Source organism: Caretta caretta, chromosome 2 (genome assembly GCF_965140235.1).
Source record: "Caretta caretta isolate rCarCar2 chromosome 2, rCarCar1.hap1, whole genome shotgun sequence".
Classification (NCBI taxonomy): Eukaryota; Metazoa; Chordata; order Testudines; family Cheloniidae; genus Caretta; species Caretta caretta.
Genome location: NC_134207.1, coordinates 231821417 through 231838524, shown reverse-complemented (window position 1 = coordinate 231838524; position 17108 = coordinate 231821417). Strand labels below are relative to the sequence as shown.

The 17108-nt window shown below is 39.6% G+C and overlaps 1 protein-coding gene across 1 annotated transcript in view; it reads right to left on the bottom strand.

Moving 5' to 3' along the window:
• The window catches only part of MALRD1 (MAM and LDL receptor class A domain containing 1), a 468338-nt gene that overhangs the window by 62199 nt on the left and 389031 nt on the right, over positions 1-17108 (bottom strand). Inside the window, exon 35 of the mRNA XM_075124752.1 lies at positions 3451-3726. Within this exon, the coding sequence (XP_074980853.1) occupies positions 3451-3726 (276 nt within the window). The remainder of the gene's footprint in view (positions 1-3450; positions 3727-17108) is intronic.

The following is a 17108-nucleotide window of genomic DNA, read 5'->3' as shown; positions in this document are numbered from 1 at the left end:
ACCAGAAATGCTTCCAGTTATGTATATTAACAGAAGTACCATACAGTCATTTAAAAACATTTGTCACCATGGTTACTCTGTGGGGCAGTACAGTATTATGGGCTGCACTCCCTCCCTGCTTGATTAATAAAATAAAATCCTTTTATATGCCTTAACATATTAAATAAAATCTCTGTGTGGTCCATTTCCAATATGTGCACTATCCATGTTGACTCAGAACTCCCTCAGAATAGCTATCCAGTTCTGGAAACCCATTCATCATTGCTCTTTGTTTAGCACCAGACCCATCAGCAGTATTTTAGATTTAGGGAAGATCTCCTCCACCTTGTTGGACCTTGCAAAATGGCAGCCTCCTAGGATGCTCTGTTTCAGCCACGCAGTTTAATTAACTCAGTAACTCCTTGCTTAACGTTGTAGTTATGTTCCTGGAAAATGCTACTTTAAGCAAAATGATGTTAATTTCCTCATGAATGCAATGGGGGGGTTACGTTCCAGGGAAATTTTTTTCAAGAGACAAAGGACAATATTTTATATATATATTGTGACAGTGTCAGGCCAGATGGCTACAAGAGAGTGGTCGAAGGTAGATACATTAGTTCCAGGTTAAGCAGGTCCCTTTTCCCTGGGTAAGATAACAGGGACTATTCCAGAACACTCAGGAACATTCTAGAACTAATTAAGGCAGGCAGGCTAATTAGGACACCTGTAGCCAATTGGGAAGCTGCTCGAATTAATTGAGGCTAATCAGAACACCTGGTTTAAAAAGGCTGTCACTCCAGTTAGTGAGGTGTGCACGTAAGGAGCTGGGAGTGAGAGGATGTGCTGCTGGAGGACTGAGGAGTACAAGCGTTAACAGACATCAGGAGGAAGGTCCTGTGGTGAGGACAAAGAAGGTGTTGGGAGGAGGCCATGGGGAAGTAACCCAGGGAGATGTAGCTGTCGCACAGCTGTTCCAGAAGGCATTCTAGACAGCTGCAGTCCACAGAGCCCTGGGCTGGAACCCAGGGTAGAGGGCGGGCCTGGGTTCCCCCCAAACCTCCCAACTCCTGACCCAACACAGGAGCTTCCACCAGAGGTGAAGGTCTCTGAGTTGGTCCCTGACCCACACGGTGGATCAGCAGAAACTGCGGGGATTTTTCTTACTCTTTTTTCCCCATGCTGGCCAGTGATGAGGTTATCTGAGTGAACAGCATATTTGAGCCATGAAAGTGGCCAAACTGAGGGCTGCTGTGAATCTTTGAGGCGAGCAAAATCTACCAATAAGCGCAGGACTCACCAAGGTAGAGGAGGAACTTTGTCACTATATATATATATATATATATATATATATACACACACACACAGTATAAGTTTTAAACAATGTAATACTGTACACAGCAATGATAATTATGAAGCTTGGTTGAGGTGGTGAAGTCAGAGGATGGAAGAGGGTGGGATATTTCCCACGGAATGCATTACTGCTAAATGATGAACTAGCACTCAGCTGAGCCCTCAAGGGTTAACACATTGTTGTTAATGTGGCCTCATACTCTACAAGGCAGCAAGAATGTAGGGACAGGAGACAGAATGGCAGAGAGAGAAAGAGACACACACTGTTACCAGCAGGAGAGTGAGTTTGTGTGTGTATGGGGGTGGGGGGGATGTGAGAAAACCTGGATTTATGCAGGAAATAGCCCGACTTGATTATGTAAAGAGTTGTCACTTTGGATGGGCTAGCACCAGCAGGAGAGTGAATTTGTGTGGGGGGGTGGAGGGTGAGAAAACCTGGATTTGTGCTGGAAATGGCCCACCTGATGATCACTTTAGATAAGCTATTACCAGCAGGACAGTGGGGTGGGAGGAGGTATTGTTTCATATTCTCTGTGTGTATATAAAGTCTGCCGCAGTTTCCACGGTATACATCTGATGAAGTGAGCTGTAGCTCACGAAAGCTCATGCTCAAATAAATTGGTTAGTCTCTAAGGTGCCACAAGTACTCCTTTTCTTTTTGCGAATACAGACTAACACGGCTGTTACTCTGAAACCTGTGTGTGTGTGTGTGTGTGTGTGTGAGATGTGCATTGGTACTTTAAGTACGCTGACCCCTGTCTAAGTACACTGCCTTTTTAAGTAGATCAGCAAGTTGAGACAGCAGCTGAGGGGGACACCCTGACATTAGCACCCCTCTCCCCTCCCCCCCCCCTTGCACAGCAAGCAGGAGGCTCCTGGGAGCAGGTCCAAGATAGAGGGCAGGAGCAGCAGGTGGCAGTGGGGGGAGGGACAGCTGCACTGCCCAGAAATTGACAGCCTGCTGGGTGGCTACTGCACAGGGAATTTAGGGGAGCAGGGAGCTGATAGGGGGGCTGCCAGTCCACCCTGGTTCCAAGCCCCCACCAGCTGGCTGCAACAGGCTGCTCTTTCTGCAAGCAGTGGACAAAGCAGGCAGCTGCCAAACAACATTATAAAGGAGCATTGCACAACTTTAAATGAGCATGTTCCCTAAATGATCAGCAACGTAACAAGGAAACAACGTTAACCGGGACGACTTTAAGTGAGGAGTTACTGTACTGTAACAGTACCAACCACTGGCTGTAGATGCTTCCTAGCTGCCGCTTCCTTTGATTACTTGCACAGAAGTTTTCTATCTTCTCTCAGTTTGCTCTCTACAGTATCTCTTCCATACCATGTCCCACTGCACCCTCCCAGTCTTTTCTTCTCTATAGATCATCCCTCTGGAAAGGGTGCTCTCCCTCTCCCTGTTCTACCATCACATTTCCTGTTGGGTATTTCCTTGCACACCTTGAGGCAGCTACAGTGGAGGACATAGACTCCAATACTGTCCCTGCCTTTGAAACACTAGATGTACTGCATGTAACACCAGATAGGAGCAACATCCCTCCTCAAACAGAGTTAGCAGGCATCACCCAGGATCTCCAGAACAAATACCACCTAGCTGCCGACGGGATATGGCTCTTACAGAGAAAGAAACGGAAGATATGGTGGGAGTGAGGAATGAAACATATGGGTCCCTGCTCCACCCCACTAGTCCTTCACTGGACCCATGATATCCATTCTCCATGGACCTGACCATGGGGACAGCAGTGTGGGGAATGAGGAGGAGGAGTGGGTCTGGAATGCTCCCTTTCCACAGGTCTCTCCCCTTTTATGTCACATGCAATTGTTCTTATAGAGTTTTCCTGTATTCTGCTCAAGAAATGGATTGGGCATTTGTTCCCCAACTCTGCTTCATTACTTGCCTCTGATCAGTGGTGGGAGGTTTGAACAAGGAGTTAACCACTGATGATCATACCATAAATGATCCTATATGATATGCAGATACAAAAAAAATATGTTCTTGGCTGTGAAATCATACTAAATTCACTGGATTTGTTTAGTACAGCTCTATTATACTTTGTCATTTTATGAAAATAAGTTAGCATGGATATAACTACATCACTAAATCTAACTTACGACAGTCAGTTTCATCTTCATTAAACTGGCAGTCAGGCATGCCGTCACATCTCAAGAGTGATGGGATACAACCTTTATTTGCACACAGGAACTCTGTTTCCTTGCAAAGCCATGGAGAAGCAGTGGTAGGAGTCTCAGTAGGACAATTCATTTCATCAGTTCCATCTGTACAGTCCTCTACCCCATTACATTTTACAGCAAGAGGTACACACTGCTGTACATACACACAAGTGAACCGATCAGTGTTGCACGTTGGAGGTTGGGGTTTGGCTGTTCCTAGACAGGTGAAATAAGACCAAAAAAGGAATATTTATCACATCAGTCTTGAAGTTAGAATATATCCTGACTTCTAGGGATTACTGGGAAGGCAATTCATTTTGCAGATTCAACTCTTCTAATATGATTAAAAATTATTTATAAACACATTCCACCCTTAGTATAGTATTCACTATTGAAAAGTCTGTGTATCACCTCCCTGTTTATTTTGTTGCAGCATTTTTCTTGTAGAGCCTAAATGCACCATTTATTTTGATTCTTTTGTTTGTACCTTGTTTGTGCAGGAGGCTTAATACAGAAGGGTTGCTAAAAGTTATCTTTCACCCTGTATTAGAAAAAGGTTTGTAAATATTTTTGGCAGCCATCAACTTATAGTGCTCCTCTTTCAATGGACTTAATGGATTAAAACAATAACAAAGAAGGATTATATAAGCCTCTAGATCAACAAGAACATTTCACACAGAAAGCTTTTATGTACTCCAGGGTTTACCCTTAGACATCAACAAAATAGCAAGGGGAAAATTTTCACAGGGTAGCTGCAAAGAAAACTATTTTGTTATATCAATGTATTGCTTTGATTCTGAAGCATAGCTTCATTAAATGGGGGAATTAACTCAAAGGAAGGACTGTATAATGGGTTTTCAGGGTACAATTCACCAGCAGCACAAGCAAAAACTGTACAGTTATGTTACCCTTTTGTGATGCCAGCAGTTAGTCAAAAGTTGGGGTCTAATGGCTTGTTTTGGTCAAGAGGAGAATTTGATACTGGAGTCAGGTGTTTCTCTGATGCAATCCTGTTTATTTATAAAGAATGTACAAAATCTTGTTTCCCTGAACACAGCATGAATCAAACAGCAGGAGACCGTTTCTTTGGACAGTTCCAGGCCTCTTTTGAGCCAGCACTTAGCCTAAAAGCTCTCTCTTTAAGCTTTTCTCAGGGTCACATTACCAGTGCTTGTTCTAGCTGTATCCTTGCTTTTCTGCTGTTTCTCCTGCTTTTCTTATACAGACAGATACACACACACCTCCACTAAACAATACCCAGTAAAACACCACCACCCACATGTGTCTTGCATGTGCCCATGTTTTGGGTGGAGGCTGTTATTGTTTCAACTATCTGGTTCCAAAAAGGAGCTGAACTATTTAATATGTTTATCAATAATGAAAAGTAGCTCTTAAACCACAGTTTCATTGAGGCTTAACCCAACACATAACATTTGTTTCTAGAGCTGAAAAATACTGGAAACTATTTTCTGTGAATAATACTCAAATGAATTTACTTCAGCATTGCTTGGGCTCCTTTTTGTGTGTGTGTGCAAATATACTAGTGCAATAGAGTTTTACTGACACAAATACTCATGGACATTTTAAATCTACACATGTGAGTGTTTGTGCTGGAAGTGCTGGTGTGCTCATCCATCATGAAACAGAAGTGCAGTAGAACCTCAGAGTTATGAACATGAAAGTTAAAAACTGACCAGTCAACCACACACCTCATTTGAAACCAGAAGTATGCAATGAGGCAGCAGCAGAAACCAAAAAAAAAAAAAAGAAAGAAAAAGAAAGAAAAAAAAGCAAATACAGTCTAAATAAATACTAAAAATAAAGGGAAAGCAACATTTTTCTTCTGCATAGTAAAGTTTCAAAGCTGCATTAAGCCAATGTTAAGTTGTAAATGTTTGAAAGAACAATCATAACATTTTGTTCAGAGTTACAAACATTTCAGCGTTATGAACAACCTCCATTCCCAAGGTGTTCATAACTCTGAGGTGCTACTGTAATAACGTGCAACTTATCTGGCCAATCACAACTAAACAGTGATTGAATAGACAAATTTAGAAAAAAATCACTATGTTCTTTCAGATTTGAAAATTGCAATCATCTTGTGAATACTCTGCAAAGAGAAAGACGGGCTACAGGCTAAATTCTGTGGATGAATAATTTGTTGCAAATTCTGGTCCGGACTCTTTGTTGTACTGAGTTTTTGTTCTGTAGAACAGAGAGGGAAGGAGCCAACATGGAACTTTTTATGGCTCCCTGATTTTCTAGTGTGTTCTGTTCCAACCAGGGCTCTGGTGGAATTTACAGAAACCTGGAGTTTGCACTAAACTCTGCCAAATGGTAGTGTCAGTTGCATTCTGGTCATGCCCTATGTCTGCTCCCACATATTCCATACACCAGGATTCCTGGAGAGGGTGTTAAAAGGGCCTGATTATGCAGATTCTGTGTCCAGTATAACAAAGATCCCCCCATTGGAAAGATGTGTCTGATTTCCAGAGCCTTTGTACTGTGTGAGTGCAAAAGGTACAGATAAGATCAGGCTGGAGAATCTGGCCCTATATGCTCAATTCTCTTTATATCTAGATGAATGTGCAGCATACTAGTAAGTCCAATGATTTACATTACCACCAACAGCGTTAAAGACACTACATGTCAGACAAACAGTTTTCCCATTAAAGGCAATGGGAGTTTTGCCATTGACTTCAACAAGAGAAGAAGCAGGCCTAAATCTGGAAATTCACCTGTGGTGCCAGCTTGTTTTATTAAATCATGTGAATGATGTTACATTCATGAATGATGAGACTTAGCCAACAGGAGTGTAATGTGGGGACACCCATGCAAGTTTTTGTTTGCTCATGCGGGTAGACCCTGTGGACAGCAGCTGCGCTGAAGAAATGATTCCGTCAGAGAGACGACGTGAAATCGTGTGCTATTGCTGCAGTGAAGCAGGGCACCTTGTATGGGAATGTACAAATGAGGCTATACCCTTTTATATTTTCCTTTGTCTTCCGTGCAGCAATCACTGCCAACTTGTGTGCGACACATTACAGGATCAGGACCTATGACAGTAGAAAGTCTTTATCGATGTACGATTGGCATCTAAAAGAAGCGCTCCACAATTGACAATAAGCACTTCTTTCAAGATCTAACTGCTTTACCATTCAAATAAACAAAATTTATCATATTTTTGTAATAGCCCCATCTAGTGACTTCCAGTAATATTATAGGGAAACAGAGCTCCCATCCCCTGCCCTGACTTTACTACTCTAGACACTGACATTTGACTCTAGACACTGAGATTTGAGAAATCTCTGATGATGATGTGGGTCCAGGACAGAAAATGGCCTTCATACTACAGGCATATTCCAGGCCCCCAGTGTCCTGAGAATGGTGGTGCTGTGATGCTGGATGTGCTATCTTTCATACTCTGGCCATAAGGCATACTTAAAAATAGTCTTCATCAATTGTTTTGACACAGTAAAAATTATAAACTACTGGTTTATGTCAGAATGTCAACGTAATCCTCCTACCCAAGATTAGAATGATGAATTAACTTTTTAAAGAAAGTTTTCAAGATCTGTGCAATGTCACATGTACATTCCAATCACTGCTGTTTCAAGCATCTCATTTTAAATACTGTCTCTAGCCATGACTAAAAGTCTTTGTTTTTATTCTGACAGATAACTAGTTTAAGAATTTCATTCTTCTCTTTACCACAATATCTTTGTTGCAAAGATCATATTCACTACTTTTAGCTGTTTTAATTTTAAAAGCAGTATTGGATCCATATATAATTATTAAATAGAAGAAATGAGGTACTCAAATTTTTATGTAATGTTTTACCATATGTTATAACTTGTTTTTTGCTTCACAAATCTATTGTTTTCACTTTATATATCTTCAAAAGGCTCCTAAATAATAGTTATATTTGGCTGATTGATTTTAGGAATTTATTTACATCACATAGTAAATAATTTAAGAGCTCAGACGAGATGATTTAATGGTCCCTTCTGACCTGTAATTTCTTTAAAATATTCATAGAGTTTAACATATTTTAACCTTTTCAATTTTTTTCCTTTTCGTTCTGAATTTGGGCTAGATCATTGTTAATGGAACTACTCAATTTATGTAACTGTGGCAGAATTGGGCCCAGGATGAGGATTTAGTCCAGAGGACACAAATTATGCCCTTTCTTATGCCAAAACAACGTTAGTGAAGTCAATGGCTGAATATGTCTCACTCTCTACTGATGCAAACTTTTGTAACTGTCATTGTTACAGATCAGGTAATGTTACTGAATCGGATCCAGGTTTCTAACCTCCCCCAGCTTCACGCTCAGAGGTATTTGAATTTGTGGTTCCATTTTGAACCCTATGTCTAGTTTTATATATACTTCTGGCTCATAAAATGCTGATAAATTCAAACATATGGTCCTGATTCAGGAAAGGGCTTAAGAATATGAACAATATCATCCTGCTTCAGTAAAGTATTCACACACATGTATAAACGCTTTGTTGAATTGTGGCTTAACATTTCTGCTTTCCTGACTCCCCCCCTGTAAATCCAAAGCAACACCTCTGATGTCAGTGGAATTTTCTAAATTTATGCCAAATCAAATATGGCTCATGGTCTTTAAGACACAGAAGTAAAATTTGTGCAGACCTGACTTTCATACTACTATGCTGTCTTGTTACCTCCCCTTTTACGTTAACTATTCCACATTTTCTATAACTTTAAATACACGAGGTGAAATTCTGCTCCAAATGACAGCGGATAAAACATCACTGAAGTCCATGGGGCTCCACAATGTGTCCCCCAGAGGGTAACTTGGCCCTAACACAGAAAGTAGGTTATAAATGTTTATATACAGAACAAATAAAATGTTTGCGCTAAGAATATTGAGAATTTATCAAACATTCATTTGTACCTAATTACAAAGGATTCAAACTCCTTGATTAGGACTGGGTAAGTCTGCTGTGTCTAGTAACTAATGCTAAATTGGAATGAAATCCCATTCAACATTGTCATTAACGCAACATTAATTCTTTGCATTCAAAGCTACTATCTATTTCGGTATTTACACCTACATCACAGTAGTATCTGCTACTGACATATTTCATCCTTAATAGTGGGAATATTTAAATTGTTTTCTTAATATTGGGGAGAAAAACTAAAATATTAGGGATGCAGTGAGGTTTCGAAATGTAAAATGCACTAATATTGCTGATAGCAAGCTAGTTGAACATCAGACTTTGAGAGCTTCCTTCATAATAAATATCCTGTTTTAGTGAGTTGCATAGTGGCCTATTCCTGTTACAGCTTTAGAAGTGACACATACCTATTACAAACACATGGGCATTATATACATATTGTGTGTATAGATATGTGTGTGTCTGTACATGTAAATACGCACACAAACATTGTATATATTACATACACACACACACGGTATATAAGAAGGTGAGATGTGTCTTTCTTCTTCCTCCAAATGTGGAAAAGCTGTTCCCACTCCAAGGCTGAACTCTAATTTTTCCTGGGCCTCAGGAAGGAGTAATTTTGGGGGGGAAATTCCACATTTGAGAGAGAAAAAGGAAATACTTGTGCGGCAGGTCAATTTTTTAAAATTGCATTTGTTTGAAATTTAGAATAAATCTTGAAAGTAGTTGATGGATTAGGATGAGCTGGGGTCAGACGAGGTGTTCAAAGGAACATGATAAATAAATGTATCATGCAATTTATCACATGGATATCAACTCCATATGTAAATTATGCAGTATTAAAAAGGAGACTTTGCAAAAGCTGAGAGAATAGCGGGAAAGCACAGCTATGATAACATCAAGCTAAATATAAATTTTGCATGTTTGTCAAAACCAGAGGTCTCGAGCATAGAGGTAAAACTGACCCATTGGCTTAGTACATCTGAATCTAGTTGTTTTTATAACTGCTTACTTCTGCTTTTGACATGTGGTGCATGCTAGTGTTTTCCTAACAATGCCCACATACAATAAGTAATGCTAAGCAGTTTCTTTCAGTAATGAATAGTGGTTTATTTTTGCCCTCAGATGAAGGGCCATGAAGTTTAACTCATGTACTTTCTTGAGAGAATAACTTTTATTGCAACACCTGGAAACCAAACATACAACCTTTCAAGAGCCCATGTTCGTCCATTTACTTAAGTGCTGACTAATTGTTGAAAAAAAATACTTCCCCAGTCACTGAAGGATAGTGACTTGTACTTAGGGCAGTATTATTTGCTACAGCAATGTACTGTATTATATACAGTTCATCCACCCATCCAAAAAGGGGTGGGAGTTAAGGAGGGCAGGGGGAGATAATGCTGTACAAAATCATGTATTCCAAACAATATATCATGAGAAAACTTGAACTTCTTCAGTTCAGACTGCATAGTCATTCAGAGCCAGGTCTGGAAGATATTGAGGAATGCATTCAGTATAAGGACATGGAGGGAAAAACAAGCCAACCAAAAACAATTTTACAAGATGTAAAATCAATCGTCAATACTCTGTTTTAATGAGCATTGAAGTGCATTTGGAACTGTACAAATAAGTCCTGCCCCAAAGAACATTGCGCCAGATCTTCAACTGGTATAAATTGTCGTAGCTCCATCAAAGTCTATGAAGCTATGACAATTTACACCTTTTGCATAATACTAAATAATTACATGGATCTGTGCTGTATAATCTGTTTTGTATTGTACACTGCCATTCATACCTATAATACATACAATGAATATTGAAATTTAAAGGAAGGTTTTAAAAATGTATTTAGCAATCACTTTAGGTGAACATGGTACAATGAAATTCCAATAACAGTCCAAAATCCTCCGTGCACCACCTAGCTGTGCTGGGCATAAGGTAGGGGTCTACTCTGATCTCAGGCCTGCTACTGCAACTCTCACGGAGGTCAACTGAAATTGTTTGCCAGGCACATGGGTGACATCTCCCAGTATGATGTGGGGAAAGTTGCTCCTTTATGCTAGCCAGCAGGCTAGTACAAAACATCAAGATTTAAATACACCTCTTAAACATTTCAGATTCTAAGTCAGGAAGCACCAAACTGCTTTTCCTTGTCATTGAAAATAAACCTAGCTACATTTTAGAAATCAGCAAACAAGTCTAACTGTTGACTACACTGACCATAGACCATTCTTAAAAAGGAGGCAATTTTTCTGAAAAATTGCTAATGCTATTTTATTACTGAAGTGTCCCTTCCCCGTCTTCCTCCGCACCCCACAGTTCTTCTTGGCAGAGCTAGGGAGTTTGGGAAAGATGATCAGCTAGATAGATCAGTTAACATGACAGTCTCTACCAGGTAAGGCCAGATGCATGTTGGCGCAGTGTGAGGAAGTGTATGCGACTGCCACCTTTGTTCTAACTATTCTGTTGATAAACTGATACATTTGATTTTAATCTGTTTAAAATATAGAGAGAAGGGGTGGGGTTGGGAGAAGGGACAAATTGAGAAATTCAGAAGTAGAAAATAATCGAAAAAGAATAAAAAGAAAAACAATGAAGTACAAGACGTCATGAAATAAAGTTAAAAACAGCATTAAACACTACTGAAAAGCCTACTGTGAGAGAAAACAGACTAAAAAGAGTGAAATGGAAAGGTACAGAAAGATAAAGAAAAAAGGTGTGTAAGAGAAGAGAAAAGGGAGATCTACTGGAGTCCTTTTCTTAAAAAATGTAACCGTTTTCAAATTTTCTGAAAAATGTTCATTGTTTAGTTAGCCAGTTTTATATAAACACTACAAGGCTGAGAAACTCCTAACATTTATAACTGAATGGAGCAAAGTAGATGATAGATTTTTAATAGGGCTGGCAGGCGATTAAAAAAATACAATAATAGAATACGATTTATTTAAATATTTTTGGATGTTTTCTACATTTTCAAATATATTGATTTCAATTACCACACAGAATACAAAGTGTACAGTGCTTACTTTATATTATTATTTTTATTACAAATATTTGCATAGTAAAAAACAGAAGATGCCTCTGAAGAAGAAATAGTATTTTTAAATTCACCTAATACAAATAACATAGTGCAATCTCCTTATCATGAAAGTTGAACTTAGAAATGTAGAATTATGTACAAAAAAATAATAGCACTCAAAAATAAAACAATGTAAAACTTTAGAGCCTACAAATGCACGCAGTCCTACTTCTTATTCAGCCAATCACTCAGACAAACAAGTTTGTTTATATTTGCAGGAGATAATGCTGCGTGCTTCTTGTTTACAGTGTCACCTAAAAGTGAGAACAGGCTTTTGCAGGCACTATTGTAGCCAGTATTGCAAGGTATTTATGTGCCAGATGCGTTAAAGATTCACATGCCCCTTCATGCTTCAACCACCATTCCAGAGGACACGTGTCCATGACGATGACGGGTTCTGCTCGATAACAATCCAAAGCAGTGCTGACCAATGCATATTCATTTTCGTCATCTGAGTCAGATGCCACCAGCAGAAGGTTGATTTTCTTTTTTTGGTGGTTCAGTTCTGTAGTTTTTGCATCAGAGTGTTGCTCTTTTAAGATGTTTAAAAGCATGCTACACACCTCATCCCTCTCAGATTTTTGAAGGCACTTCAGATTCTTAAACCTAAGGTCTGGTGCTGTAGCTATCTTTAGAAATCTCACATTGGTACCTTCTTTGCATTTTGTCAAATCTGAAGTGACAGTGTTCTTAAAACGAACAACATGTGCTGGGTCATCATCCGAAATTGCTATAACATGAAATATATGGTAGAATGTGGGTAAAACAGAGCAGGAGATATACAATTCTCCCCACAAGGAGTTCAGTCACAAATATAATTAAATCATTTTTTTTTAAATGAGTGTCATCAACATGGAAGCATGTCTTCTGGAATGGTGGCCGAAGCATGAAGGGGCATACAAATGTTTAGCATATCTGGCTCATAATTACCTTGCAATGCCGGCTACAAAAGTGCCATGCAATCGCCTGTTCTCACTTTCAGATGACATTGTAAATAAGAAGCGGGCAACATTTTGTCCCATAAATATAAACAAACTTGTTTCTCTTAGCAATTGGTTGAACAAGAAGTAGGACTGAGTGGACTTGTAGGCTCAAAAGCTTTACATTGTTTTGGTTTTTTGAGTGCAGATATGTAATAATAAAAAGCAACATTTGTAAGTTGCATGATAAAGAGATTTCAGTTCAGTACTTGTATGAGGGGAATTGAAAAATACTATTTCTTTATCATTTTTAGAGTGCAAATATTTGTAATAAAAATAATATAGTGAGCACTGTACACTTTGTATTCTCTGTTGTAATTGAAATAAATATATTTGAAAATGTAGAAAAACATCCAAAATATTTAATAAAATTTAATTGTTTTCTATTGTTTAACAGTGCAATTAAAAGTGTGATTCATTGTGACTATTTTAATCACGATTAATTTTTTTGAGTTAATTGCATGACTTAACTGCGATTAATCGACAATCCTAATTCTTAATGGTCTCCAGTGGCCCAGAGATTCTCATGATGTGTCTGCTCCTGTTTATACCTGTGGTTATGCTATATAAATACTCATCATAAAATCTCAAGACAAAGGTCAATCTTCTAAAGCTGAATAAATCAAAATTGTAACTAATTAGTTTAAAAAAAATCTTATTTCCAAGCATCATTTAGAACCCCTCAATGCAGAAAAAGCTGAAGCAGCAGTCAAAAATTAGCATTCACATGTATCTTCATTTTCAGCAGATCATCTGTGCAAGGGCAAGTATCACATTTGACTGATCTCTGAAAGAGCCCACAAAGTCAAACTTTTGGCCTTGTTTATGGCCTTCTGACACACCTATGAATTGTCACGGTTGTTCAGTAAAGCATTAAAATGACTACTGATGCCTATAACTCACTGAGTGAGCCCCAAGGTCTTGCTTTTGGTATATAAAGCCAAACATAATTTAGGTCTAATCTACCTGAGGGACCATCTGCTTTTGAAATATTTGAGTTGGATGGGGTTGGAAACGCTCACCATCTCACAGTGTAATTCTGAATGTACAGGAGACTAGTACTTCTGAAGGCTGGTGACATTGGAATGCTCTCCTCCCTCCATATATCACTAAGATGGTTTAAATAAAGTTCATTTGCTGCAGTGTTTTCAGCAAAGCTAGTGTATTGTAACAGGAATATAATATCAAGCTTGTCATCAGTAGATATCGAAAATGCTTTACAAAAGGGGTAAATATCTTTATCACCGTTTTACAGATCAGGAAACTGAGACACAGGGAGGTGAAGTGACTTGCTCAAGATCACCCAGCAGGCCACTTGCCAAGCCAGAAATAGAATCCACATCTCCTGAATCCCAATTCAGTGCTCTGTCTGCATCCCCAGCAGCACAGGAGTTTGGCTGGGTCATTGAGCCCTGGCATTCCACAATCTGAGAGAAACGATTAAGCAGCAGGGCCACGCAGCAACCTTCTTGAAGCATTTAGAAGTCAAGTGCTAAGGGCTTTTTAGGTGGTTAAGTAGCCCATGGAACTGGACAAGGGGAAAGACTTGCAACAGACCAAAGGAATACTACTGACCTGAATGTGAACCTATTGTGAGCTTCAGAGTGGTAACCATGTTAGTCTGTATCAGCCAAAAAAAAAATAAAATAAAAAATGAGGAGTACTTATGGCACCTTAGAGACTAACAAATTTATTTGGGCGAAAGCTTTCGTGAGCTAAAACCCACTTCATCAGATGCATGCAGTGGAAACTACAGTAGGAAGATATACATACACAGAGAACATGAACAATGGGTGTTGCCATACCAACTGTAATGAGACTAATCAATTAAGGTGGGCTACTATCAGCAGGAGAAAAAAAACTTTTGTAGTGATAATCAGGATGGCCCATTTCAAACAGTTGACAAGAAGGTGTGAGTAACAGTAGGGGGAAAATTAGCATGGGGAAATAGTTTTTACTTTGTGTAATGACCCATCCACTCCCAGTCTTTATTCAAGCCTAGTTTAAGTTTGCAAATTAATTCCAATTCTGCAGTTTCTCATTGGAGTCTGTTTCTGAAGTTTTTTTTGTGGGAGAATTGCGACTTTTAGGTCTGAAATTGAGTGACCAGGGAGGTTGAAGTGTTCTCTGACTGGTTTTTGAATGTTCTAATTCTTGACGTCTGATTTGTGTCCATTTATTCTTTTGCATAGAGATTGTCCAGTTTGGCCAATGTACATGGCAGAGGGGCATTGCTGGCACATGATGGCATATATCATATTGGTAGATGTGCAGGTGAACGAGCCTCTGATAGTGTGGCTGATGTGATTAGGTTCTATGATTAGGTTCTATGAATAGATATGTGGACAGAGTTGGCAATGGGCTCTGTTGCAAGGACAGGTTCCTGAGTTAGTGTTTTTGTTGTGTGGTTGCTGGTGAGTATTTGCTTCAGGTTGGGGGGCTGTCTGTAAGCAAGGACTGGCCTGTCTCCCAAGATCTGTGAGAGTGAGGGATCATCCTTCAGGATAGGTTGTAGATTCTTGATGCGTTGGAGAGGTTTTAGTTGGGGGCTGAAGGTGATGGCTAGTGGCATTCTGTTACTTTCTTTGTTGGGCCTGTCCTGGTGTAGGTGACTTCTGGGTATTCTTCTGGCTCTGTCAATCTGTTCCTTCACTTCAGCAGGTGGATATTGTAGTTGTAAGAATGCTTGATAGAGATCTTGAAGGTGTTTGTCTCTGTCTGAGGGATTGGAGCAAATGCGGTTGTAGCTTAGAGCTTGGCTGTAGACAATGGATCGTGTGATGTGGTCTTAATGAAAGCTGGAGGCACGTAGGTAAGTATAGTGGTCAGTAGGTTTCCGGTACAGGGTGGTGTTTATGTGACCATCGCTTATTAGTACTGTAGTGTCCAGGAAGTGGATCTCTTGTGTGGACTGGTCCAGGCTGAGGTTGATGGTTGGATGGAAATTGTTGAAATCATGGTGGAATTCCTCAAGGGCTTCTTTTCCATGGGTCCAGATGATGATGATGTCATCAATGTAGCACAAGTAGAGTAGGGGCATTAGGGGATGAGAGCTGAGGAAGCGTTGTTCTAAGTCAGCCATAAAAATGTTGGCATACTGTGGGGCCATGCTGGTACCCATAGCAGTGCTGCTGATTTGAAGGTATAAATTGTCCCCAAATGTGAAATAGTTGTGGGTGAGGACAAAGTCACAAAGTTCAGCCACCAGGTTTGCCAGGGGATACTGTTCTGAGACTGTTGGTTCTCTTTATTTTAGCCTGCCTGAGAAAGAAAGAGCACAAGAAGAACTGTTCACTAGCATTCTTGCTATATTTTATTTGGGAAAAGGAAAAGCTTCCAAGGTAATGTGGCTACAGATTGGCTGAACTGAGAACTTTATTGTACTTTGGCTTTGAAAAGGGGAGGAGAGAACAGACTGCAAGTTTCCCAGGGATTTTTGTTGTGTTTGTACAGCACCTAGCACAACAGGGTCCTGGTCCATAGCTAGAGCTCCTTGATGCTACCTCAATATATATAAATAAATAACAGTGTTGGGAAAACAGGACATTTAGCTGTCCAGTCTTGAGGGCCTCAGACTGGAACTTGGAGAGCTGGGCTGGATGGAGTCCTCCTCTTCCCTCAGGTGCCTCAATTACAAAGAGATTTCCATCCCTTCTGTTGCAGCAAATGGAGCACAGCAACTCATTTAAACAGCCTTGGTACTGCAGTCAGAATTCATCTGTGCCCTCCTTGCAGGGCAAATAAAATTTCCTTTTTGGTTGGGTATTGATTTGAATGGGGAGTGTTAAGGATGCGAGATATTGGAGGATTTGCTAATATGCTGTAAGATGCTTGATTATCAGCCAGATTGTCTTTTTGAAATGAAATGATTAGTTATGCTTTTGTTAGGATATGCCAGAGGCATTTGGGTATGAGGGCATTGTAACTAATGAAGTATAACTAATTAAAGCAGTGATGGGTGAAAACCAAAAATATAGAATTTTGGTTTGCTTTAGCAGACAAATGTTTGGTATATGATATGATCCTCTCTGAGCCCGAATTGGCATGGAAATCATGTAAAACAAGGCATTTTAACAGTATTTCTGATCCTTTCTTTTTTCAGCTGGGCTAGAACTACAAGGAGAATAGCTTTTTGTGCAGTATTTTAGGACTTCATCATCTGGACTCATTTGAAATTAGGTATAGAAACATTATTATTTTTTTAAAGTTAATGAACTTTTTTCATAACTCTAAGTACCGGTTAAAAGTTCAAAGAGGAGGTTTGGACTGATCCTTAACTATATTTTCCCATCCCTAAAACTGACCCTAATTCCTGGGCCAGTAATTCCCATTATGAATCCTGCCTCCACCGACTGGTGGAGAGGAATCTGAAATCTCTACGTAGCTTGAGTGGCAGGAGAAAATTCTGGATCCCCTCCATGACAAGCCTTTTTCTTTACATCTCATTTGCCAGGCAGTTTTGAAGACAGCAAGGTTTTTTTTGCAATCAGCAGCTGGCAGTGCAGCTATCAATGGGCAATGGATACTAGTGGGAAGTTTCTTCAGCACTAAACTGGGGATGAGCATGATCATATTTTATTCAAATGTTCAAAAATATTCTTGGAT